This window comes from Blennius ocellaris (genome assembly GCF_963422515.1).
Source record: "Blennius ocellaris genome assembly, chromosome: 7".
NCBI lineage: Eukaryota > Metazoa > Chordata > Actinopteri > Blenniiformes > Blenniidae > Blennius > Blennius ocellaris.
Window position 1 is genome coordinate 23,178,490 of NC_137656.1, and position 26,840 is coordinate 23,205,329.

General features: G+C 43.2%; 1 protein-coding gene across 2 annotated transcripts in view; it reads right to left on the minus strand.

The window, feature by feature from the left end:
* Nucleotides 1–1,041: 1,041 nt before the first annotated feature.
* Nucleotides 1,042–26,840, minus strand: part of fgfr1a (fibroblast growth factor receptor 1a) — a 32,165-nt gene continuing 6,366 nt past the window's right edge. Inside the window, exons 3-18 of one of the 2 annotated variants that reach the window (XM_080500107.1) lie at nucleotides 17,303–17,545; nucleotides 16,709–16,795; nucleotides 15,172–15,344; nucleotides 13,159–13,282; nucleotides 12,155–12,345; nucleotides 10,842–10,986; nucleotides 7,816–8,006; nucleotides 7,327–7,472; nucleotides 7,030–7,151; nucleotides 6,187–6,297; nucleotides 4,633–4,823; nucleotides 4,429–4,551; nucleotides 4,269–4,339; nucleotides 4,032–4,169; nucleotides 2,531–2,636; nucleotides 1,042–2,418 (exon numbers count right to left, since the gene is read on the minus strand). In XM_080500107.1, coding sequence (XP_080356233.1) covers nucleotides 2,242–2,418; nucleotides 2,531–2,636; nucleotides 4,032–4,169; nucleotides 4,269–4,339; nucleotides 4,429–4,551; nucleotides 4,633–4,823; nucleotides 6,187–6,297; nucleotides 7,030–7,151; nucleotides 7,327–7,472; nucleotides 7,816–8,006; nucleotides 10,842–10,986; nucleotides 12,155–12,345; nucleotides 13,159–13,282; nucleotides 15,172–15,344; nucleotides 16,709–16,795; nucleotides 17,303–17,545 — 2,339 coding nt within the window. In that variant the 3' untranslated portion in view covers nucleotides 1,042–2,241. Of the gene's footprint in view, nucleotides 2,419–2,530; nucleotides 2,637–4,031; nucleotides 4,170–4,268; nucleotides 4,340–4,428; nucleotides 4,552–4,632; nucleotides 4,824–6,186; nucleotides 6,298–7,029; nucleotides 7,152–7,326; nucleotides 7,473–7,815; nucleotides 8,007–10,841; nucleotides 10,987–11,788; nucleotides 11,940–12,154; nucleotides 12,346–13,158; nucleotides 13,283–15,171; nucleotides 15,345–16,708; nucleotides 16,796–17,302; nucleotides 17,546–26,840 lie in introns of both variants that reach the window. The other variant, XM_080500106.1, reaches the window with a different exon arrangement.

Sequence of the window (26,840 nt, forward strand, 5' to 3'; positions counted from 1 at the left end):
TGTCACACTCCCCAGTCACAACAACAAACACCTTCCCCTGCGCGTCCTCGTCAGAGCAAAATATAGACACACACTGACGGACTCCATGAGTCACAGCTACGAGCCGAGCGCCAGCGACTTAACCGCTACAGTACCGGAGGACAGATGACGAACTTTGCTCCACCAAACTCTTCCTGTGCCATCTGTCAGAAGTGATAATACCCTCGACCTAATGGCACCTCTGCTCCTGGCTCCGCACCATTAGCAGGTTATAAAGCGGCGTCCTGCTCGTCCCGTCTATTCCTAAATAGAGCTCTTCATCGTCACCTCAACCACGGCACACAGATGATACTTTTTTATTGCCGTCCGTTTCCAGGGGTGAATGATATTTTCCAAAAACAAGAAAAACAATAACGTCATATTGTTTGATCGAATCCTGGAAGTGTGAGTGTGGAAATCTGGATTTTTACAATTCGGGGCAAGACGGATTCTGTCATTGAAGGCCACTGCATGTACTGTAGAACATGCAGTATTTTGGTTTTAATTCACAACTCCCAGCAGATCAAATCCATATAACTCCTGGCATAAAAGGAACATGGCTCCGTTACCCATTAGCGAGTAAACTGCACTCCCTCCTCACTGTAATACAGTATACACTGAAGGCTAACTGCATTGACCCGAGCTGGAAGAGGCGGCTTTCAAAAAGGGTCGAGAGCAAGTCGCGCTGCACGGCTCGTTTTAGCCTGTTGCGTGGAGACTGCAATCCAGGTGATGCATTGGCCAATGGCAGGAAGCCAGAGCCAGACACGAGGCGTCAAGGTTGGTGCGGCCGGCTGATGGATGGAAGTGGAGCACCAGCACTTGCCGAGCCGTTCGCACCATCATAAATTACATGTTCACTGCCGGCTGTGGCTCCCTTGCACTCGCCCACATCTCTTCTGATGTCAGCAGCGCATTATCATATCTAATCAGGCCGCAGCAACCTGCGGTTAAATGGGTGGGGGATTGAAGTGGCCGCTGTTCCATCTCTGAAAACACAATTTACATCACATACATGGACATATTTTATATTTATTGAGCAGTTTATACAATGGAGTTCACACTCTGAAACTCACGTGTTTATCAATAGCATTTTATTTAGGGTAATCTTTATTTTTTTTTAACGATGACATACGCATTCTGCAACCCTTCATCAGAAGTTATATGGCAGCAAATGTAACTCCCGTTAAAGCATTTACAGTAGAAGATAAGTTCATCACATGGAAGGCATGCACAGTGGAAGTGCATGATGGCAGCTGAAGACGGGTCCTCCAATGGCAGACAACCAGGGATATTTACAGTTGTGACCATCCTCGAAGTTATATGAGCACACAGGCACACACACAGACACACACACACACACCCCTACACACACACACACACACACACATCGTTGCGCCATATTGCAAGGTTGTCATTAAAAGCATAGAAAACCCAATATATATCTTTTTTTTTTTATCATTCAGGATTATGCAGTAAATTTAGGGGAATTGAAGCTGTGCTACAGCAAAAAAAAACAAAACAAAAAAAACTGGCCATGTAATCCTCAGCAATTTTAAAATACCCTCATGTAACAACTGCCCCTAAGGACTATATTTAAAAATGGATCAAACAAACGCATCCTTGTACAAAAGAAAATAAATCATTATGGTAATAAAAATAAGTGTACAGTGTAAATATATATTCAGATTTATAATTTTCTAACTGTATTTACAAGATAGACGACGGTGAACGAAGCAGTGGACCACGGAGCTGCACGTCTCTTGGTAGTATTTTCTCTGGATTTGGTCTGAAAAGCAGAAATCTGTCGTTCACTACGGATGAAATGACCGCGGAGGAAATCTAGAAGAAAGAAAAAAAAATCTGACCTAGTCCTCGTCAGTCCTTTTTTTTTTTAAATTTTCCTGACCAAACTCTGGAATGCCCAAAGTGGTGGGAAACAGTGGGAGTCCTTTCTTTTCTGACAATTCCCGTTAATACAAAGTGCCCCATAAACCTCGCCACCGAGCAGAAGGAGGAAACGGCTGCGGCTGTCAGTCCATGTGATCCAACACGTTCTACAAGGCGTCTCCAGGCTCCTCTCACACAGAGCACCAGTGTTTTTTGTTTGTTTTTTTGTTTGTTTTCTTTAGCTTCATCTCTGGGAATGTGGGGACGAGTCCTACCCCATGAGGCAAGGAGCGGAGGAAATGTCAACGTTTTTGTCTGAATAAAGATGAGGTATCAGCGTTTCTTAATGGCTGCCCCGTTGGAGTGGGGAGGGAACTTTGGCAGGCACGGCTCCTCCGCTCCGGCGTCGTGGGAGAAAACCGAGTCCTCGCCGGAGGAGCAGGTGGAGCTGCGGGTGTCCGGGTAGTTTGGGGAATATTGGTCCAGAGGCACCGAGAGCTCCAAATACTCCTGTTGGCACAAAAGGGAGGAGGGAAAAAAAATGAATAAAAAAATCAGTGCGTCGTGCCAGAAACCGTCACCGTAACTGCTTCTCGGCTTGTTTGGGAAAAGAAACACTCACCTGATTGGATGTCATGACCAGACAGCGATCGAGATCCTCTACAAGCTGCTTGAATGTGGGTCTTTGAGATGGCACGGCATGCCAGCAGTCCCTCATCATCATGTACCTGCAGGGATCACCAATATTACAATTACACAGCCAACCTTCCTGCGTTCGTTTAACAACTTCAAGAGTCGGCTCCGGCTCGGAGGTGACGAGAGCAAAAACAAACATGAGCAGCATGTTCCGGCTGCACCTCAATCAACTCAAGTATTTTGTGTGTGTGGTCATCAAACAATCTCAGGGAGCGTCGGTGTGTTGCTAAACAAGTGTTTTGTTTCTGATAAGCAACAATAAGCATCAATAAACAATTGTCTAGAAATACAATGTTTGTAATGGTTTTATCTACTTCAAGCTCTTCGCAGCACAAGACACACGCTTCTGTATCTCCACCAGATCCATCGAAAACAGGGGTGTCTATCGTTTTCATACAAGTATTATTTGTAATAGTTAAAATAATAATGTCTATGAGATCATCCATGTTTGTTGTGCAAGGAAAAGAAATAGAAAGAAATAATTTCACAGCTTGTACATAGTTTCTTATGAACGATGCAGCGTGTAAGAGCGGAAAGGACTCAGGTTTGTAGTTATAGATTAATTTCCCCCGAATAATTATTTGCCGTAAATATTACCACAAATCACAATAGAAAAAAAAAAAGAATAGGTGAGTTTTAAGCCAACACAAATTTGAATAATTTTAAGATCTGAATGTAATGTAAACATAATGCAGACAAAATGAAAAAATGGGAACCACCTATATATGAAAAATTCCAATTCCAATTCCAAAAGTTGACAAGATCCTCACAGTCTGCTACTTAAAGTAAGATTTTAGAGTTGTATAACATGTTTTACTCAAGAAACGCCAGAGTCAGGACCTCCACTGTATTTGGATTTCAACGGACGTTTATGCTGTGTGCTTTAGAAATACCTTGTATTACTGCAATGACGACAAAATAACGAGATAGAATTTGTCCCTGAGCGATGATAATAAATCAGCAAAAGCTGGGCTGCATCAACCAACAGTAGATTCCCGCTCACTGCTTCGCTGACTGAAGCAGAGTTCATGCACTTGAATATTTGGAACATTTCTCTCTCCCCAAGCAAGTTTCACAAAACAAACCAACTATGTATGTCTTGACCACATCAGGACTTCCAGACTGCTTGACATGAACTGGGAACCCAAAATGTTTCCCCACAGCTGTCATGAAAGTGACAAGTGTGCAATTTGGGGTTTTAACTGAGGCTCAGCAGCACAGGATGGTTTTCTAAACTGAAATCCTAAAAACCAAGGTTTTCGAGTTTAACGCTCTTGATGTCAACACAAGCTTTATTTCATCTACAACGAGTCAGTGACACACTAAATCAGACACTTTAGAGCATAGCCTTGTAGTAATACTGTTAAATGTAGCAGGTTTTTCCGTCTATGATATGGAAATCGTCCTATAGCGTAGAGTTTCCTTACAGCTCATGAGTGCACGTTGAGGGCTGGTCCATGCGGTGACCTTCCTTCAGCAGCTTGAACAGCTCCTCCACTGGGACGCCTGGGTACGGAGACCCTCCCAGCGTGAAGATCTCCCAGAGCAGCACCCCAAATGACCAGCTGCCAACAGAAAACAAACCAGAGTCTCAAGCTTTTCTGCACGACGACACAAAACTCGACCGAGTTTGAGCCGGCGGAGCTCCGGCACGCGACACTCACACGTCACTTTGGTGTGTGTATATCCGGTCAAACAGCGCCTCGGGAGCCATCCATTTGACGGGTAAACGACCCTGTGGGAAACACGTTGCACGTTACTGTGTAATCCAAATGAACCGATTTGTAAGTTTAAAAAATAATAATAATAATAATAAAGGCTCACATTGGTGGTCTTCTTATAGTAATCAATGTGGTGGATATCTCTGGCCAGGCCAAAGTCTGCTATTTTCATCACATTGTCCTCCGTTACCAAAACATTGCGAGCAGCAAGATCTCTGTGGATGCACTGCGCAGGTACAACCGGACGTTATTCACTGAAGTGACACTGAATTTGATGCATTAAGCCAATAATGGGAAAAGTCGACACCTTTTTGGAGGCCAGATACTCCATGCCTCGGGCCACCTGGTAAGCACAGGACACCAGGTCTTTGATGGACATGTTCTCCACAGGAACCTGGTCCGGGTTGTAACAGTACTCCATGCCCGGTGGGCGTCGAGCTCGCAAGTACTCCCGCAAGTTACCCTTGGAGGCATACTCCACGATCACATAGAGAGGGCCTGCAAACGGTAGGAAAAACAAACAAACAGAGTGAGGATGTGGCAAAGACTCATCCTCTTCCTTCATACATAAAAGTCTGTGCCATCGAACACAGAACATAAAAACAGATTGCTTTTCAACAAAATATGAATAATCCATTCTATTTCAAGGATCACACAGAGCCCAGTGAAGTCTTGAGTGGGGTTGACAAATAATTGTACAAAGACTTTTATAAAACTCCAAATGTTTTCCTTTGTAGCCAAGGAGTATGAATACATTGTGATAAAGTCAACATGTAATGATTACAAACGCTTGAATTGCTTGTGAATCATCTGCAGGGATATGGGTACATGTGGTGTTTTTTTTAACTGCTTATTTTATATTTAGCTATTTTCAATGAAACCTAACAGCTTGTGAGCTTTTCACTGTACTTCACCCCATGTTTCTCATTTGGCGCTTGAATGTTTTTCAATTTTGTTGCGTTGAATGAGTGAATGAATGAGATGAATTATAAAATCTGCTAATCAATCTAAACTCCCACAACATTTCTTTTTAAACGGTTGACAAAATCCTGTCAATCCCCAGTGCACATCATTTCTACAGCCATTATGCATGCTTTCACTAATGTACCTTCACATTGCGGTTTTAAAGCTATTCTTGATATCTTTTACCACTACGTCACTGATGTCTCGACTCAGTTATTCTACAAAGTTATTTTACTACAATGTGTTGCTTTCATGTAAAGATGTAAATTATTAGTGTATTTTGTAATAGTTTTACTCTATAGAATAGAGCCTATCAAGGACCATTTTTGGTCAATGCATGCAGCCATCCTGGCATCCATCCTGCAGTCTTACAACATAACATGAAAAAATATAAACATTTTAATAAAAAATAAAAAAAAATATCCAGAAGACAAATTATTCACAGTCAAATGGAGTCCGTCTTTGTGGATGAAAGTTGTTTCGTTTAAGATCCTGAGACACTGGACAAGTAAGAAAACACAATCTGCAGCTGCTGGCAGACTTTCCAAATACCAGGAACTTAAAAAAAGACATAATAACTAGTTCCCCTAAATAGGTTTCCAAACAATCGGTAAGTGAAGTGGAGTAAACAAAGGGCAGAGCGACCTGCACCGAGAGACCCGTGAAGCTCGCTCTCGTAAAGTTTTTCATCCGGGATGTTTGAAGAGGAACGACGGCAGTTCAAACTGTGAGCTCGGAAGTGTCAGAGTCACTTATGCATGCTTTCCTACACACCCCTCAACGCGAGGCTCACACACCAACACTGCCGTCTGAGGGACAAGAGTGTGTGCCGTCTGTGTGATTGTTGGCCTGGGCCGACGGGTCAGAAGCGGGGCCCCCTTCCTCTGTCTGGCCTTACCATCCTGTGTGCATGCGCCCAGCAGATTAATGATGTTCTTGTGCTTCCCGATAATCTTCATCATTTCCATCTCAGAAATCAGGTCTGACAGGTCTTTCTCTGTAGCATCAGCTGTAAAGAGAAATCACATGGAGGTCATGAGGTCAGAGTGCGTTTGTGAGAAAGACGCTAAGGCCGAAGAATCGTCACGGGGAGAAGTGAAGACGAAAAGGCTGCAGCTTTTGAGAGACCGGTAAGCTTTGGTAGAAAAACTCCTCCGTGTTTAGTTTTCACACCCAAAATAAAAATCTCTTACAAACTCTGACAACAGCAGGAAGCTAAAAATTCGACATATAGCATGCGATTGAGACAATCTGATGAACATTCCATTTCTACCATAAACTTTTTCACATACTAAACACCCACACACTTGCATACAGCTGACTCAAATAAGATCTTTCTCCAATTCACCTTTATTACAGTCATTTTATTTATATTAAAAAAAATGTTTTTTAAATCTCAAATCTCCTTTAAAGTGATGCTACTTAAGCTAAAGACAACTTTCATTATTTATCTACATTAAAAATATCGGTAAACGTTAAAGTTGTTGAAATTCAAAATCAAACAATAAAGGTTACGTTCTCATCAATATTCACTCTTCTCTCCTATTTGCACGATGGCAGGAGTCCAATCACAGACACCTCTATATTCTCTTCATCGCACTGGTCTTCTCCTCCCCAAAGCCTGGACTTAACTTTAAAATCTGAAATTACAATCTTCTCTTCAAATCACCACCTTCCTGCTTGGAAAACTTTTTTTTTTTTTTTTTAAATAAACAGTAAAGATGAAGAATATTTGACTCACATTTCAACATTTTCACTGCAACTTTCGTCACACGGTTTGGCTTCTCCTTGTCCAGGCCAAGCGCCTCCCCCATCACCACCTGACCGAAGCATCCCTCGCCCAGCGGCTTCCCGAGAACAAGCCTATAGGACGGGAGGAAGACGCATGAGGAGACCGTTGGCTCCGAGTCTGGAACATGTCCTCAAAATCTGCCGGCAGCTTGTCATCACCTTCATTAGTCAATTCCCGATATTGCCATTCCCGCTCGTTTGGTGCAATGTACGAGTGAGTATTGGGTGAAACGTGCGGCTGACGTACCTGTCCCGAGGAAGCTCCCAGCGGGGGTCCTGGGGCAGCTCGTACTCGGACACCCCCGACAGCATGGGGGATCCGCTGGAGGAGAGGCGGGAGGGACGGACCAGCATCACCCCCGAGTGGATGGAGGAGCTGGAGTCCACAGATACCTGAGGCAAGAAACACTCACATTACTCCTCTCATAGCGGAACAAACGCCAGCATCATTTAGTGGCCAAAGGACAGGAAGAAGTGGGTTGTTGTTACAATTCCTGTGAGGCCCCCCCCGTGTATAAATTGTCGGTGTGTGATCAGTGCACAGTGTACCGTCACCTCGGAGTCTAAGCACCCTTTGAATGCTCAAACTTACCAGATGCGCAACGCCCCCCAACCTGAAAGCTCTCTCAACGCATGCATTTAGTTTTAACAACATTCAATAGCATGCAATACAAACACAAGACAAAATATGTGAGAAAGTATAAATATTCCAAACCCCCTATCTACTTTCTGTTACCTGTCTGCGCAGGGGAATGCTTTTGGCCAGCTTGTGAACGGCCATCTGACTGTTGAAGTCGCTTTTCTTTGAGGAGGTGCGGATCTTGACTATGATCGCGATGGCGATCATGACGGCGATGAAAAAGAAACCCACACAGTAGATGACCACCTCCAAGTACGTGTGGCTGGCCGGAGGGTAGTGTGGGACGGCTGGAGGGAGGAGGAGGAGGAAGAGGAGGGGGGAGGGCAGGGTGACAGGGGTCAGTCAGGGAGGGGTACGCTCGGCTGTCAGGAATAAAAAACACTGAATGTACATGCACAAGTACACCAAGCACACCCTTTCAAGTCGTCACAAATAAAACAAACTCCACACCGGACACACACACACACACACACACACACACACACACACACACACACACACACACACACACACACACACACACACACACACACACACACACACACACTTCAAAGCCAGAGCCTCCGACACAAGCACATATCTGATATAAACTTCCCCCAATGATAGGGTTTCTCTTTTCAAGCTTTATATGGGTAAGAAGTGTTCGCAGGGAAACCGAACCCTCAAAGGCTCATTTCATTGTTTTGTTTTTGTTCTTACTGCAAGAGTTAGTCCCAAAATGAAGACAAATGTTTTAATTTCTTGATTTCACATCGAGTCAGTTTTCTTTTTTTGTAATGCAAATCTAAAAATAAGGTTTGTGGCCAACAAAAACACAGTATTAAGTTTTATTTTTTGTTCTTAAATACAAAATATGGCAGAAAATTTGCCACACGTGTTTTCTTACTTTCATTTATCTTTATGTTTTAGCTTTACGCTAAAGAGCTGTACATAAATATTTGTTCTCTCTCAGTCCTGATTCGGGAAAAGTCGCAGCTCGTTCTCGACACATCCTCTGGGCAGGACTGCTTTCTTGTTTTCAGTCCAGCTACTCTTGTTTGATTGGTCTGAAATTTGACATGGGCACGGTGAATGTGGAAAAGCAAATATGCCACCTTCGCACTTTCCTTGTATATTTTTTTTCCCTCCACATCCTCCCAGGAGTCTCTCGTGATGCAGAAAATGTTCTAGCTTGTTCTTTGTCCTCACCACCTCAAGAAAAACAAATAAATCCCTTTCCTTTTGCAGAGCGCGTCTCCACCGTAACTCCTCTGACTGGATTACGGCTTTGTAAAAGTGGAGTCTAATTGGGAAGATGAACAAAATGTGGGAGTTTTGTTTGCCACAAATCTTACTTTCTGCAACAACACAAAAAAAAAAACCATCAGAAAAAGCTACAAAAACAACAAAACCCAAAAGAGGTTGTTAACTTACATTTTGGTTGATTAAAGGACTGCGTATCATCCATGTAACAATGTGCAAAGGATCTGACTTTTTTTTTTTTTTTTTTTAAACAACACATCACACAACACTAAACATTTCTGCTTCACAAAATAAAACAGCTTGAACTGATCAATAATATATCCAAAATCTAATTCTGACTTAATTTTCAATGCAATTTGTGTGTTGGTGCTAGTAATAAAGAATTCTCTTTAAAAAGAAAAAAAATCCCCAAGATATGAAAATAAATGAATAAAGTAAGATACCCTTCAAATTCAGACCTTGTTTTTTTCCTCCCATTTAATGAAAACACCAACGTTTATCCATACCAGTAGTAGAGGTGTAATGGAATTCACTACTTCGTGGGAAAAGAAAGGTTTGATGCATAACTTGGTTTGGGATGCAAGTTTACTTCTAGGCCCTAAATCTCTGTATAGCAGTTTTAAATCATTTCAATTAAATCATGTTGCGTTCAGTAAACTATGAGGTGTATTCAAACTATAGCGTAATGGATTTTTAATCATTAAAAAAGGAACTATTGTGAGTCTAGACTAACGGAGAACTAATTGGAATGAATGACAACATATGCAACAAAAGAAAACTTGAATATGACTTATTCTTTAATACAAATTTTAATTAAGGACATTTTATTTGGGCGGATCCAATCATTTAGATTTTTTTCTAAAAATTCTTGGACTGATATTAGATATTTCTTCGGTAGCACTAATCTTCTGTATGGGAAGTTTTATTCTGTCTTGCTCATAAATACCTGGAAGATTCAGCCCATCTGCCCATTTGCTTTTAAGAATTTGACTAACAATAACTTAGATTCTTAATAAAACTCCATTTAATGTATACATATCAACTAAGGTTAGGAGGAGGTTTTTTTTGCAAAATGTTTAATATTCAATACTGGCAACTATGCTGCGGTTGAAAGACTCCCTTTGACAAACGATGCATCCCAATCCAAGGATGCCGTACCGACTCTAGTGAACCATTACACCCATGACCAACACCAGCAACACAAGTGAGCTACACTTGTGTGAAGAGGCTAACTGACAAGCCGTTTGATAATTGGGAGAAATGCCCATTCCGGTCCTGAGGAATGAGCCACTTCCACCACAGAGAGCCAATTATCAAAGTCAGCCGCTGAGCTCACAGCAGGAAATGACATCAGCAATACATGTCATTTGTAGCGCTTGTCAAAGAACATCAGCCTAACACCAAATCAAATGCAAACACCAATTACAGAGCAGAATGGAGGAGACAGTTCAAAGTGAAATCCGATCAGAGCTGCCAAACAACCCGTCTTTAAATGTGGCGTTCTACCTGGCTGAGACCATTCAAATAAACTTGGAAATGTTTTTCTCCTTTGAGGTCCTCGGACTATTTCCGCTTGGTCGTTTATTTTGTTTTGGTCCGCCACAGAGCAGAGATGTTTGGGTTGCTTGGCATCTGCCGATTTCGTTTGAAAGACACGGCAGAGCATGGCTCCTACTCTCCCATCTGGAGAGTCAAGATGGAGTACGAGCCACGCTGAGCAGAGAGAAGAGAGCTTCAGTAGTGTGCTCTGGCTTCCGCTCACATTTTTACCCAGAGCCGAAGTCAGAAAAGACCTTTCCCTGGTAAATGTAGAGACAGAAAGCCAGGCTTGAGGTGGGAAAAGAGGAACCGACAGAAATACAAGACAGAACCACTGATACCTTCAAACACGGCCAACCATGCAGAGTGATGAGAGAAACCGATAGAATTGCCCGCCAAGCAGGTATACTCCCCAGCGTCATCAAAAGACACATTTCTCAGTTGAAGGACTTCCATTTCCTTGTCCGTGGTGTTAAGGCCAGCGGTCTAGAAAATAACAAAGGAAGCAGACCCAACAAGAGGCCCAAGAGGGAGAAAGAAACCATGAGTAAAAGGTTCTGAAAGAGAAAGTGGACGGAGGAGCGTTCTCCTCCTCAATCCAACACCAAAGTAACACCCGGCAGAGGACTCTGTCAGGAAGAGCCCTCCTGGATCTGTTAGTGGAAAAGATGGTTAGGTTAGGTCTGTACTGCTGAACCCCCGCGCTGGGACGCACCGTCACCACATCACATAACCTCAGTCTCATCTCTACATGCACGAGATGGGCATGGAAAACTCCGCAGCAGAACAGGGCTCACTCACACTCTCACTCATTCCGGCTATGTGCACATTAGGCAAACAACGGGAGGTCTGTGCATCATAGGTAAGCAGAGGATGACAGCTGGGAAAAGGAAAAAAAGAAAAAAGAAAAGGGGAGAGGGAGAATTCGTGAGCTGTGCATAGAGGACTTTGAAGGGCAAGAGAGCGAGAGTAATAGAAGATGGCAAGCGAGGCCCTTATTAGGCGGGCACAGGGCAGGCATGAGGCAGGAATGAGAAGGGATCCAACATAAACCTGAGACTAAACATTTTCAACTGTTCTGCTGGGAATTTTCCATAGCGTCATTTACAGTCAGGAGTGCCGAGGAGGGAGAGAGAGGAAGGGAGGGAGGGAGGGAATGAGGGAGGGAGGGAGGGAGAGGGAGGAGAGAAACAGCTGAGGTTGTCTCGAGTTATATGGCTCTAGTATTTCCAGGTGGTCCTAGAAGCGCATCCACTGTGTCGTCCCTGCACTGCTGCGTGGCGGTTACCTGTGGGCTCATATTTGGTGACCGTCAGCCAGGCCGACTGATTGGCCTCTCCTATATAATTGGACACTTTACATATATACTCTCCGCTCTCCTCCTCAGTCACATTGTAGAGGGTCAGCACCTGAGCGTCCGAGCTATTGACCCCAGAATGCTGGAAATAAAAACAAGTCACGTGCAGAAACAGAAACGGACCGTCAATGACAAGAAAAAGCTTTAAATTGGGGTTCATTTCACAGTAAAAACAGCTCAAATATAGCACAGGAAAACAAACGATTCTGCAGCGAGTAAACAAACGATCTGAGCTATTGCCTCAACGAGCTTCGAGTTGGGCCCGTTGATGGCGGACAGATGACCCTGAACTCCTACCTTGAGGACGCGGACAAACGGTAAGCCGTCAAGACCGACGCGGCTCCCGTTGACCTCGATGTGCTTCAGCCACTGGATGTGGGGCTGAGGGTCACTGAACACTTTGCACTCGAACTCCACGTCGCTGCCCACCACCACGCTGCGGTTGGCCGGCAGGCCGGCCTGCAGAATGGGCCTGTGGGGGGATCGCTCTGGGGCAGGACACACGAAACGCTTCCTTTTAGTGTTTTTCTGAGCAGTGAAGTCGAAACACAATGTCAAAGACAAACGAAAACAAAAATGTGCAATGTATTAAGAGGAACAAACGGCTGAATGGGTTTTTTTGGAAAAGCAATCAAATCGGCTTCTCTTACGGGAAACGCTGGATGTGATGGTAAACACTGTGACCTCGTCACTGTAATTTCAGGATACAATTTTTAAATCATGGGGCGTTAGTGGAGATTTGAAGCAGCCATTTCCCAGCTGCATTCTGGGAGGAGGCTTCAGAACACGGGCGAGCAAATTAAAGCGTCTCAAATGATGTCGTTATTGCGAAAAGAAATGTTCTTGTGGCTCCACTTTGACGACTAATAACTCTCCAAAGAAAACTCGGAAGCCAAGGATTCTGGCAGGATATCAGCTGTTTGGACTTCACTAACCGAGACATCCGCGGGGACTGAGTCAGCACTTGTGACAGTAGTTTCTTTTCATTGAACCGATGTTACATGCTGGCTGGGCTGCGGACCTGCTACAGCAGCCAGGCAAAGCCCCCGGAGACGGCAGTAATGGAGGAAGTGGGACTGTGATTTATTAGAACAGTGGCGTAGGACGGAGTCAGAGGGCAGGTCCGAGAGGAGTAATCGCTTCTCTCCTCTGTGTGGATCCATCACTTCACGCCAAAAAGGAAACACGCCCAGTTTATCAAACGTCTCAATTCAACCCTGAATTGCTTGCTTCCCTGAGCATTCGGGAAAAGCGCCACACTTGATTAGAGCGTGATCAACACGACGACGTTGGACTCTTACCGACTACATCCAGCTGGTAGGTGTGATTAATGCTGCCGTATTGGTTTTCCACCACGCAGGTGTAGTTCCCCTTGTCAGAGGGGACTACAGACTCCATGATGATGGTCCACATGTGGTCACGGACCTGAAATTGAAATGTATTTGGTGTCAAATGCAACTCAACAACAAGCAATCCACTCAAAAACATGGAAGAATAAATGGCTCAGGATACAAGACGTAAGCTACGCAGCTGATGATGACTGCACGGATGTTGTAATTTGATTTACTGAAAGTTTAAAATGGCTAATGTCACCAGCTTTGTCTAATTTAATTCACTACTAAACACTCTTCAGTTCCAAAGGATCCACCTCGAAACCGCAATGTTGAATAAAATTTGATTATTATGCACAAAGCCACAGTGATGTTTAACAGGACAAACTTGAAAGCACCCGTTTTGTTTTGTTTTTTCTTACTTCCTGCCAACATGATTTGTTCTCAAATCAATTTGAGCTCATTTGGACACAACGACTAACAAGGTCAGTGATGTATGATGTGATGATAGCAAGATTACACACTACACCCCGTTTCAGTGACACTACCCACCGTCTAACAGCAGGCCTTTGTCCTTCCCAACAAAGACCACAGGAAAATGGCTCCATGTTTTATATAAATCTGCCCCAGCTTGTCTTATTAGGAGCAACTGAAGTCTGGTTTTTTTTTTTTTTCCTGAGACATGTTATAATTTTTCTTCCATAAATCTGCCAAGACCGGCAGTGTGTGATTAGCCAGCCAACCTCGAAGGCAATGGCAACATCAAACATGCATATACACAGACCCGAGCCATACAGTTTCCCTCATTTAGCTACAAACGTGATGAGGGAGTCCAGCTGCCTGCTGCCAGATGTGTTGTGCTTGGTTTCATATACATGTGGTCCACATTATTCCCTCCCTCCTGCACGTCTCCATGCAGACGATATGAACAATAGAAGCCCGGGCCATAAAAGCAAGAGTGTGGGAGGGAAGAGAAACGTCCCCGGCCGCCGATGCAGACCTTTGCACCTTGACTGAAAAAACAGCAGCCAGATGGTTAAGTGTGCTGGCTGGCTGGCTGGCTGGCTGGCTGGCTGGCTGGCTGGCTGGCTGGCTGGCTGGCTGGCTGGCTGGCTGGCTGGGGGGTGCAGGACGGGACGAGGGCAGCAGGCAGCTGAGAGGAAACTCCTAAATGTGTCCCAGCTGGGGAGGAAGATGGGCTGGGGAAGCACGAGACAAGGCTGGACTGGCCCGCACCTTGATGGGAAGAACAGATGTGGGGAAGGAGGGGATGGTTCCTCAGTCTGTGCACATACATCTTACACCTGTGGAGCAACTGCCACCGAGCGCACCGAGAAACCCACGTTCATGTTCAGAGATATCCTCTCGCACAAATTACATGAACGCAGATCATTTATGACCGCTTCGACGCGGCCAGGATGCCACCGACGGTGAACGGTCGCCTGCCGCACCCGCTAAATAAATGGAGATAAGCGTCATCTTATCAGCCATTATGGCCCCACAGACCGTCAGCAGTTTATCGTCACACATCCCCCGTCTGGAAACGGGAAGACGCTAACAAAGGGAACAATCACACCACACGTCCGAGATATGGTTGGTAAACTTACTGCTGCATGGGTGTAATTACAGAGTCGCCATTACACCGATATCTGAAATGAGGGCAGCCAATGCTATTCTTCATCCAAACGGATGGCTAGGATTGCCCACCTGGAGGTATATCTATGGCTCGTCATTTCTTTTTGAGGCGTCGGGTTTCATGTCACTTTGTTTCTCAGGTCAGATGTGTAAACCTGCCCCTTCTTTTTACCTGCGGGGAGCATTTCTTCCTCCAGGGGAGGGAACGGTGATCTAATGTGTGGATGAAATCATCGAACCACTCGTAGTCAACATGTTTGCCGGAATTCATTAGGAAGTGCCGTGACTGGCGTCAGTAAGGGGGAAGCTGGGAAGTAGAAATATTCAAAGTATTTTATGGTCATTAACCTTGAAGCCTCCAATGCGATGATCTCTCTTGAACTCCTTCCCGTTCTTGTACCATTTCAGAGTGGGAGTTGGGTTTCCGCTTGCCTGGCATCGAAACTTCACAGTCTTACTGGCTGGAACAGCGTGAAGCTTTTTCTCCATTTTTTCAGGATGAGCCCATTGGGGGGCCATGGCTAAAAAACAATAATAAAGGGAGAATGAAGCGGTTAGTGGATGAATAACAAACTTTTAAAAAGACACAAAATATATCTATATCTCTATACAAGCTAGACAAAAACTGCAGACCGAGGCTTTTAAACATCTTCAATTCAATTGTCCCATATATAGCCATTTATTGACATTACAAATGGCCTTAAAGCTACAAAGCATTGGGGCCAGTTACTGGTATCTGATAGGATCCCTTTGCTTGCTTATACTTGTTTTGTTGATGTGTACAACATGAAAAGTAGAACTGATTTAACATATTGTCCTGTCAGAGTTCATAAAGTTGTACTTTTATAATTAAAAGTGTGAAATATCATGATTACAATAGCTGCTGTTATATGGGCCAAAACTAATCAAATCAGAGTCCATGTAAACCACACTGACTTAAACTTCTTTAAACCTCAAATTTGCTAAATATATGAAATGTCTGGCTCGCTGCCCCCTTTTGACAGGAGTTTCCACAGCAACTTATTGCATCTTGCACTGTAGTACTTGGGTAGTTTTAAGACCGATGCCTTCCTGCTGTAACACCTGGGTACACCCTGCCTAGAAGGTCAAGACGATGTAATAGTTACACAGTACGTCTATAAACACACAAACACTAGAAAAAAAATGCAGTGTGTAACCCATGTCATCCCTCCGTTACTGAAAATCACGTTTTTATCTGCTACACTTACTTTCAGGCAGTATAAAACAAGCATTCTACTATAATTTTAACCATATAGAAACATTGCTACTGCAAATTGCAGTATAAACATTATGCAATTCATTCCACCTAAATAAATAGCCATGGTTTGAAACACTGGAAATGAACAAAAGATAAATTTAAGGGCAATTTAGATTAAAAACATTCCAGTCGAGTCCAGTCATGCAGGGAGGAATAAAGCGCTGATAGTCGGGGTCATCGGAGTCAAGGTTGACCAGCTGACCAATACTCAGTGACTCCTGGGAGGACAGAAGTAACTCAATGAATCAGTGTCGAAATCGCTCTACTGTGAAATTGTAGGAGATCTAAAGTTAACCACAATTACTAAGCAAAGAGGCATGAAAAGGTCACTGAGGTAGTTAAAAAAAAAAAGCTTTCTGAGAAATCAATCACTGCAATATCACTGCTACGCACACGACGGGCTCATAATTGAGCTATAAAGCCCACAAATCACGAGCCTTCATGAGGATGACTCATCACCCTGTGAGTTTAGCATGACTCAGTAGTGACCACTTGTTACGGCAGCATTAGTAACGTGAAGTAGCCCCCCCCCATACACACACATACACACACACACACACACACACACACACACACACACACACACACACACACACACACACTTACGCAGCAGCTTCTGACTGCCCAGTTTGGCTTCCTCCGATGAAGACTCTTCATCTTCATCGTCGTCCTCTGATGAGGCCAGGGTTTCAACTAGAGACGAAAAGAGAGTTGGTGTAAAAACACAATGGACTTTTTGTTTTGTTTTTCCAACTCCTGAAAAGTACAGATTTCTCAGTGAATGTATGTTTGGGAATGTACTTTAACAGTCAGTATACATGCGTTTAAAAAAAGAATCTGAATAATTAAGTAGTTATGATGTCTACCTTAATACTTTGAGATACTGTGTTTGATTTTATAACTTATAAGCAATACTTATTTGAAATATAAGCTTCAATTATGTCAGTTTATGTTAAAGAATGTGGATGTTTCATTGTTTTTTTAAACAGGTCTGCTATAAACTGTACCTGATACCAACAAAATCTTTTCTAGTGACTCCACTATGGTATCTGCTATTCATTGTAAATGAAACAACATTGTGTGGCTTTATGTCAACCGTTGAATTCAAAATGCACCTCAAAACTCGGACAGACTAAAAGTACCAACAAATTGATTGTAAATGTGAATTTGAAGAATCAATAAGTCTACAAACAAGTCCACCTGTAACATTGAAGTAGACGCTGTGGTTGCCGAAGGTGGTGCAGGCGTACAGCCCGGCGTCCGTCAGCTCCACGGCCTCGATCTCCAGCTGCCCGCCGCGGACACGCGTGTGGTCTCCGTCCACCACGGCCACATGGTCTTTGGTCCAGTTGACGGGGTGCGGAGAGTCCTTGGCCGAGCAGGTCAGGTCCAGACGCTCCCCGAGATAGAGGGTGAACAGCTCGGCTTGCGTTTCCGCAGAGACTACAAAAGGAAGCAGGACGGGGGTGGGGGGGGGGAACTTAGCAGCTGAGAGGACTTTTTACCGCTCTGCGACTTCACAACATCACACACACGTCAATGTGACCGGCACAAATAGCACACATAGAGAACGCAGGACGTTTTAAATGCTGCAAGTTTTCATGTATTCTAAATAGGACCACATGCATGTTTTATATAGGGCAAATACATGCACTGTAGACACTTCACAGACAAATATCATAAAATAGCCTCTGAGAACTATCAGAAAAGTCCATCTTTGATTTCTTCGCAGCACACCGCCGAGCCTCACCTCTCCCCCAAATTAAATCGAACCCCAAATTAGTCAAAGCCCCATCGCCAGGCAGGCAAGGAGCTCCTTGGGAGAGGAAGGTGAAATTGAATTAAAGGAATGAAGAGAGGGGAGGTGTCACCAGGCGACACACCTGAGCCCCCCTGTGCTAAATGACTGCATAGTCTGAGAGGGGGAGGGAGTAACCCAATTACACTGACAAGGTGTCCGTCACTGCACGGCTGCTTGTCTGGTTACAAAGGTAAAGATCGCTCTGACATTCTTGTTTTGGTATCACACTACCTCGGCAAGAAGACACACAATAGACGCAGCCCCCGCGAAGAGAAACAACAATCTGATAATGAGACGCTTTCGAGCTGAAACTGATGATTTCCCAGTCTGAATTGACGGCGTAACACATCGGAGGTGATTCAGTGCTCTCAGAGACCTCGTGGTGCTTGTTCAGCAGAGGATTCTTTACCAAGTTTAACTCGAATTCTGTGAAATGTCAGAAAGGGTCATGTTGAGATGCAGTGCAAAGATACATCCAACAACTATAATTAAGGAGTTTAATCCCCCGTGACGCCGCCTCGTCATTTATGCCCTCTTGTGATGGACGTTAGTTTATAATGTGTATCCGTTGACTGACTTAAGCTACCAAGCTAAATCCTCAAGCTCTTCTGATACTGTTTGGGTCCAGTTAAGGCTTTCTTGCCGAGACAAAGTGGAGACTGAAGCAAAATGTGCATGAAGGGAAAAAAGAAAGTTATATCTCAAGGCCTTTTTCTTTACTGGTTTTTCTCATTTTGTGTTGTTTTTTTCCCCCCTCTCCCAAACACTATCGGGGAAAAACAGTACTTTTATTAATGTCTACTGTAAAACCATTTAATGGGGCGAGATAATGACTAACTAATGTGCTTCTTTTCAATGGATCCTGTGATGACTGCAATTATCCACAGCCTGGATTTATTTTGATTTCATAGCTGTAAAAACATGCTTGCGCTTCTTATTCCAACTCGACAACCACTGGATCCCAAAATCATTAGGATCTGATAGGTGCACTGCAAAATGCCCGTTTCACCCAACAGAACAGCAACGGATGTTTCTTATTTATTCCTTTATTGTTTATGTTTACATAGCTATATGCCTTAGTGCCCTGTGATAAAAAGCAAAGGCCAGGACTTCATAAACTCCATCGTTTGTTGAATCGAGTGACAGTTTTCAAAGTTATACATCATGTTTTTTCTTTTTTAATTCAGCTCAAATATTTAATAACAATAACTCAAACTGTTAAAAGTGGCAGTGGGAGTAGCTTTAATTAATGAATTTTCCATTACTCATCGTGTTTTATGACGGTGGTGCTTGAACTTTGATTCAATGATTGTAGAACTGTTGAAAAATGTCCAAGGAGTGATGGCTTCTGATGGTTTTTCCAAGATAACGTCAGTTCTTTTTATATATTTGGCAGTTTTTTTAGTATGACTGTGTTTTAGACTTGGCTTAAGTATGAGGCACACAAATTAATCTTGTTGCTGGACTGCAGTATTACTAAAATAATGGGGAACAACGTAATGATAAAAAAGCTCAGTTTCTCTGCTTTCTGCTAGTTTTTTTTTATTTTCTTGACAAACTCATTTTGAGTTATGGTTATGAAAATTACACAAGTAAGATCCTGTCAGCAATTACAGGATATGAATGTAAGGGTTAAAAGTGTCTTATACAGACAACGTCCCTGAATGTTATCTTTCACATCTTGTGACATCTTTCACAGTTTTGCCGTCAGCGACTAGGAAACATTAAAGACAACGTAGATTCGTCAATTCTAACGCTTGAGGATATTCTACTAGATATTGCCCAACCACGAATCTAAACCCTCAGTCTGTGAGGATCAAAACAACATTAAAAACAGAGGAAAGCAGGAAATCAGAGCGCGAAGCTGAAACCAACAGGTCTTTTTCCTTCAACTGACTCATTTATGAATTGACACAACAACTTTATTGGAAAAAAATTGTGTTGTTTGTGCCATGCAGCTACTTCTAAACCCCCCCGAGGCAGCTCTCTAATGCAAAATCCTTTTACTCATCCTTGTTTCCTCCGCAGCCCCCCTTTGGCACTGTAACAAAATTCGAACTGGATGATCGAATGCTGTGGTGGTGAACAATCCTTTCAGCATGAGATTATTTCAAACTATCCTCAAAGTGCACTGTGCCTTCATAAACGCCCCCCCCCCACCCCCCGATCACAACAGGAAGCAAATCTATACAGAAAAACCTCGGGACAACATCAGCAGATCTGACTAATCCCTCCCACCATCACAACAAAGGGCTCCTAACAATAAAGGGGTAGAGGGAGCCGGGAGAGCAGGCCACTGAGCATGTGCACAGGAGCGAGCCGGCGGGCCAGCGGGCCTGCAGTGGCAGGTTCTAGTGCCAGTTGCCATGGTGACCCCACTTGGGCCTAGTTAAGGTATTTCCTGGATCACATATGTCTGACAGGCCCTTAATCCCAGCAGGAAAAGGGGCCAGGGGGTAGGATCAACTTTCTCCTCAAAAACAAAAACCAAAATGGGGGGAAAGCAGGAGAGGCATTGGGACCATGTCGACATTAAGTCGTCGAAAAAGTTTAAAAACCGAGGCCACTGTGTTGAGAAGCCTCCACATCAGTGTTTCGCGGCTGGCAGTTGTGGAAAAAAAACCCAACAACATTCTGGACATTAAGGCCAAAGGACATGAATAGAAGACAAATTCTAAATGGAATTATAATAAGTCATGACACCTGCTAAACACACACTCTTATCTGGATTCAACCAGACGGCCACACCCCAGTCTGGTCCAACCAGAGCTTTCTTCCCACAAGAACGTATACTTGCTTATGTGGAAATGTTGGATTGTTTCCTCTTTATGTGGTTGGAATGACTGGTGTTATATGATTAAATTATACGGTACTCTTATTTGGCTTGTTTGAAGTTGAAATCAATGAAACTGCATCAGAACCAACTTTTTTCTTTTACATTTTGCACTGCCAGCTTGAGATGCAAAACATTTTTACATTGTTTTTGAAACTATGACACTAACCTTTATTCTGTTGAGCAACGTGACAGAGACAACAACCAATTGTCTATATCTATGTGTACAGTAGACATTATCTAATGAAGCCAGAGGCCTTTTTTTTCCCTTTAGTTTTCAGGGCAGGGATTCATTAAGGCAGTGAAAACATTTGATATTTTGGTCAAGATTATGTCAAATGGACTGAATGAATGCCTGATTATTTCTACTAAAGCCACAAAAATATTAGCTCTCAATGATTCAATCCTCTGTAGATCAACACTGCTTTGCTGAAAAAGTCATTTTGACCCAATCAAGACTGAATGAGTGAAACAGCAGCCTTCCACCTGTTGCATGCGTAAATCTATACAAGCGTCATTTCCCGATTTCGACATTTTCAAAATGTGCTCCATTGGACTGCGAGCTGCAGAGGCCCTTTAAGTTCAGACTAATGTTGATGGAACCAGTTTGAGATGATTGGTAGTTTGAGACATTGTGCTGCTCGGAGGATGGTTATCTGTTCTAAAGAAACGTGTACTTATGAGGTTTGTTTTGTCCTATCCCTCACACCGTTCCAGCGCCAGCAGGAGCTGGAACCAGTGTGGATGATGTCTTGCTTTCTTTTTGTTTTTTTATGTTAGTTTCCTGGTAGTTGTTGACAGAGGTGGCACCCGATGGGGATTGCTTCTGCGGCACATCTGGTTCACGTTTCAACACACGTTTAGAGATGGTTGTCAGTATACCTCTGCTTTAAATAGTGAAGTCTTCATCTGTGTTACTGTGGCTTTTTTTTATATATATATAAATGTCCTACCAGAGTGTTCATCCTCTTCTGAGCTCTGGAAACAACTAGGTCAGAAGTTCTCTTTCTAAACAAAGATCCAATGTCTATTCTCTTATTTTAAAATCAGTTCTCTATAAACCTTATATATGTATGTATGAAAGTCATACGTAGTTTAAAATCTCCCTACTAGTTCATACTGCTGCCACCAAACTGTCCACATGCTTAAATGTCTTGCATTGCTTCCGTTTCATTGTCTGGTTGGACATTTGTGTCAGCGAGGAGTTAAATAGGTGTGTAGCAACTGTCTATGAATGAAAAGCTGCTTCGAGGCTGGGCAACCATTGAACCTGTGACTCATCCACAATGAAGTTCACGGCATGCAATTAGAATCACTGACTGTTGTACTGAAACAAAAATAACTAGGCAACGAATTGTGATTCTTTTGATCACGGGGATCGTGGTTAAAAATAGAGGAGCCCCACCTCACCTAAGGTAAGAAACCCAAACCTCGCCCAGTGTATTAATTCAGTGTTAAATGACAGGACATGTGAGACAAAACCAAACAGAAAGTTGGACATTTTTTTACTCGACTGCCACAACTGGACTCGATCTTCATCTGCTTTACATGATCATGCTGACGTCATGTGCAGATTTTAAATATTAAGTCAATCTGTAGTCTTTTTGTATGTTTACACTTTTTGAAGACAAACAACTACAATGTCATTTAAATGCACGTGAAGTTTGAAAAACAAAATGTTGAAAGATTCAGGCGAACCATTAATTCCCAGTAGAAAGTCAATAATCATTGTGTGGAATTCTTTCCACACTAGTTTACAGCCCAGTGGTTTGCTGCATTTATTTTTTTCTTGTGTTTATTGACTTTTCTTTTGCATTTTTCTCGACTCTGTTCCCCATTAAGCCAAAGCGCCTCGTTACTAGCACAATGAGAGTCTTGTGAAACTTTAATTGATTAAAATCTGAACATTAGAAAATGTTCCTAAGCAAAGAGGTTTTTTCCTATAACCTTATTATTAAATAAAAAACAACTTTAATGAACTGATCCCCAGATCAACCACCAGTCGTGTACAGTCCACAGTTAGCTATGTTTGCACAGCGATGTATGAAGGATTGTGCAGAAGTTTTTTATTAGGGGGCAAAAAATCCACAAAGTCCCACCATCCTCACCGAGTCCCGTCCTGTGTGCCAACACAGCTAATTCAGCCACCACAAGCTGTACGTCCATAATAAATAAAGCATCCATCTTGTTTTCTTGGGCGCATGTACACTGTGTGTGTGTGTGTACTGTTCCTGGTATACTTGAGCAGATGATGAAATTTATGCCACGTAGACAGAGCAACCATGAATTAGTGCTGGAGCTGCCAAACGGCAGCACATTACTGCTCTGTTTAGTGTTCGTAGGCACTTTCCTACAACCTGTACACAACCTGTTTGTTTAATAGAGACGGGGGGGGAAAGTTCCTCTAAATGTTATTTATACGCTTTTCTGTGTCTGGCCTGAATCTCAAGGAGGCGTAACTGAACATGGTTGAACATATGTAAAAAAAAAAAGAAAAGCTAGGGCAAGTGTCTCTTTTCACACATGCTTGAAGATGTCATGATTTAGACACTTTATTGGCTTCAGTTTGAAAAGGAAAATAAACTGCTTTTGTCATTAACTCGGGGAAGAAGAAAAAAAAAAAAAAAAGACATGTTGACGGGCTTCAACTATCTAAGCAGGACAAGGCCTGTGTTCCGTGTGTGGAGGCTGTCCAGTGTTTCTGTCCCTGCCCTCCAAACGGAGATAACACGGATAAGACACTGTCCACATCCTTCTACTTATTTGTCTGCAGACATCATAAAACTAAAAAACTAAAACCACGAAAGCTGTAAAAATGGGCCCGTTGCTTCATTTGAGGCCGCGGCTGGACCGCTTGTGCCTCCGTGACAACTTTAAAAAGTAGAGAAAGATAAAACACAATGTAGTCAAAACAGTCTTATCAGCACCAACACGAGTTCGAGGCTTACTCAGTGTGTAAATGGCCTGCCAACAAACACTGCAAGGGAATTCATTTTTAACCCTTCGACAACAAAGTAAGTGTCACATTTTCACACTTCCTTTGAATCTGAGGATGTTTCATCGCAGTTAATCTTCCTGCAACTGTGATTGGATTAAAATGGATTAGGGGCCACATTTTCGGAGAGAAATCTGCCTGCAACACGCACTCATGGGGTGTTGTTATTTTTTTTCTCCCCCCCAACCATCTGTAAAAAAAAAAAAAAATTATTGATTGACATCATTTAAAATCAGCCTAATTAAACGAATGACGAAAGGAATGCTGGTGAACACGCACACACGCAGGGTGAGGAGCTTTTAAACGAGCGGGTGAAAAGCTCAGCAGCCTGTAAACGCAGGACCAACTGGAAGGGAGAGTTGGCGCCAGTCTACGGAACTCTCTCTGACTACAACATAGGAAGCAATATGCCGCGTGAATGACTTCTGGGATTTCCTGCTCTCACTGCAGTGATGGTTGAATGCAGGAGAGTCGGGCCCTTGGTGGCACAGATGAGAGGGGGGAAGAGAGAGAGAGAGAGAGAGAGAGAGAGAGAGAGAGAGAGACGGTCTCCTCTGCTGCTTTTGAGCAAGTGAAGGGGCGGGCGACGTGCAGAGGAGACTGATAAGACACAAAAGGCAGCGCCGGCAGGAAGCAGGAGAAGAGGACAATGCTCATTAGCAAGCGCCCAAAAACTTTGCAGGGCGACCGTCTTTCCTTAAAAGCACTCCAAGGGAGGAGCTTTTCATTCTTAAATGAGCCTCCGACAATCGGCGTGGATTAACGCAGGGGGGGGCCACAGGGGTTACTGCGCACCGCAGAGTGGCTCCTGTGTCTTTCAAATGAGCTCCGCGGCATTTAGCGTTAACATTAGGCCTTTTAATGAATAAACATCATAAAATCTAGATTGGTGTATCACTGTTTTCCTGCCGCCTCAGCGACAGGAGGTCACAAGGTCACACAATAAAGAGGCTTGTTGCTCAATACATGCACACAATACAGACCTTTCAGAGGTTATAATAAGCAGTAGGACTGTTGCCGTGTTGCTCTTTGTTTCATTTCATTTGTCTGAACCGCTCAGAGCATCAGACTTGTGGAACAAGTTATTGTCAACAGAAACAATCATTACATGTACAGTCTGCTCGTGTGGAAATATTAGATAAATCTGAGATAAAACTTTAGTGACGGATAAATGAAAGCAGTTTTCTTGCCTCATAATTCATGAAAAAAGGTGATTAGTTCTCATTACTATTAATTCTGCCAGGACCAAAATAAAAGAAGCTGCAGTTTCGACTTGACCTGTTCATTTAAATCTTGAGGAGTCTAAATATACATCAATCCTGCGGTCATTAATCTACGTTGACTTTTCCCCCAGACAAGGTCACACATTTAAAACATGTCATCACTCAGAAATGAATGGTGGTTAAAACTAACTCTTCATAGGGTGTGTTTTATTAGGTGTTGTATCATAATTAAGACGTCTGCAACAACGGAAACAGAAAATAGGTAAACAGCAATTATTGAACGGCGGCCAACTAGATACTGAAAGAAGACTTTTGAATCGGTGGGGTTGAATCTATGAGATTAAGCTTTGAATGCAATCATAATAATAAATCTGTCCCACATTTTACAGGCAGTTTTTCTTAAATTCCATTTTAGGAACTTTTAACAAGGTGTTTCACGGGTAAACGTTTACAAAAATTACAATTTACACAATTTAGTTCTATTTATTACTTGTAAAATATGTGGAATGACCAAAAAAAGACATTTCATCTTTTATAGCCTCAGAATGAAAGTGAGTTTATTTCTCCATGAGGTTTTAAAATCTTATTCACAAACTTTTACAATGTAAAGCCATTTCAAAAAAATTTTCTTATAGAAGTCCTCAAGACCACTTGATTTTTTTCTTTTTTAAAAAGGTACTGTCATTTCTTATCACAAACTTGGAGCACAAGTCAGTCAGGCATTTTTGTGCCCTTTTGTGTGCAAATGGAAACCGACATTGGTGTTCATGGGACGTTTAAGGCGGAAGTGTCACACAAATTCAAGAAGTCCTGCTGAAGATTTGCCACAGAACCAAGAACCAAAGTGATGAAGGACTAATGACTTTGTCATCTGATTTTCTCACGGTCGTGGTTCAGCCTTTTCAGCTGAAGGTAACTCAACTGAAAAAGAAAATAAGATTACAGTGTTTAAATTTTAGTAGAGAATATCCAAAAAGGCTTATCTGGATGCTGGCCGTGTTCACTACACTCTCCCTCTCCACTCAGCAGAACTGAGCTCCTCCGGGCGAACGTTTCTGTCTGAAAAGACACTTCCTCAGGACTCGAGTGGCTCTGCATTTTAAGAGCCCCTCGGGGGTCAATGGCTCCTCCACTCTGACTGACAGCAAAGCCAATAGAGCCCACAGAGGAAAACACAAAAATAAATTCCCGATATGTCACCGTCACAACAACAAAAAAAAAAATTGACAAATCATTAAAGATTCAGGAAGGTTTCTCTGTGTGATCATACAGGAGGAAATAGTTGAGGGGATTGGAGGGGGGGGGGGGGTTGCTATCATCTGAATGGCTGTCCATGTGGCCCCTGAAGACACTCAATGCGCCGAGCTCTCCTTTTCAAATGTGAACATCACATAACAAAAAAAAAAGGGCACCCAAGACAAACAATGAAGCGTGAATGAAACAAGACAATTTCCATATCGCTATTTTGTTTCTCCACCCAAGACAAAAGGAATGCAACCAAATGCTTCTGCTGTGATTGTTCGTCGACAGCTGAAGCCATCCGTCACCAGCAGGGGAGCAGCGGGGGGGGGGGGGGGGGGGGGGGGGCATTCCCAAGCAAAAAATCGGCAGGGGAGCATGTGGAAAAGCACAGAGGCGAGTGGTTCGTACCTGGCCATTTGGCGATCGAGAACTGACCGGAGTGTAAACGCATTAGACCCCCCCCCCTCCCACCCCCCCAGGAGATTTATGGCTCAACTCAGAAGACAAACATTCTCCCCAGAAAACCCATCCTCCATGACAAGTTAAGGTTTAAGATAGCATCTTTTTTAATCCCCCCCCCCCCCCCCCCCCCCCCCTCCCAAAAGAAAAACAACAAAAAAACCGGGGATAATTTATAGTTCCCT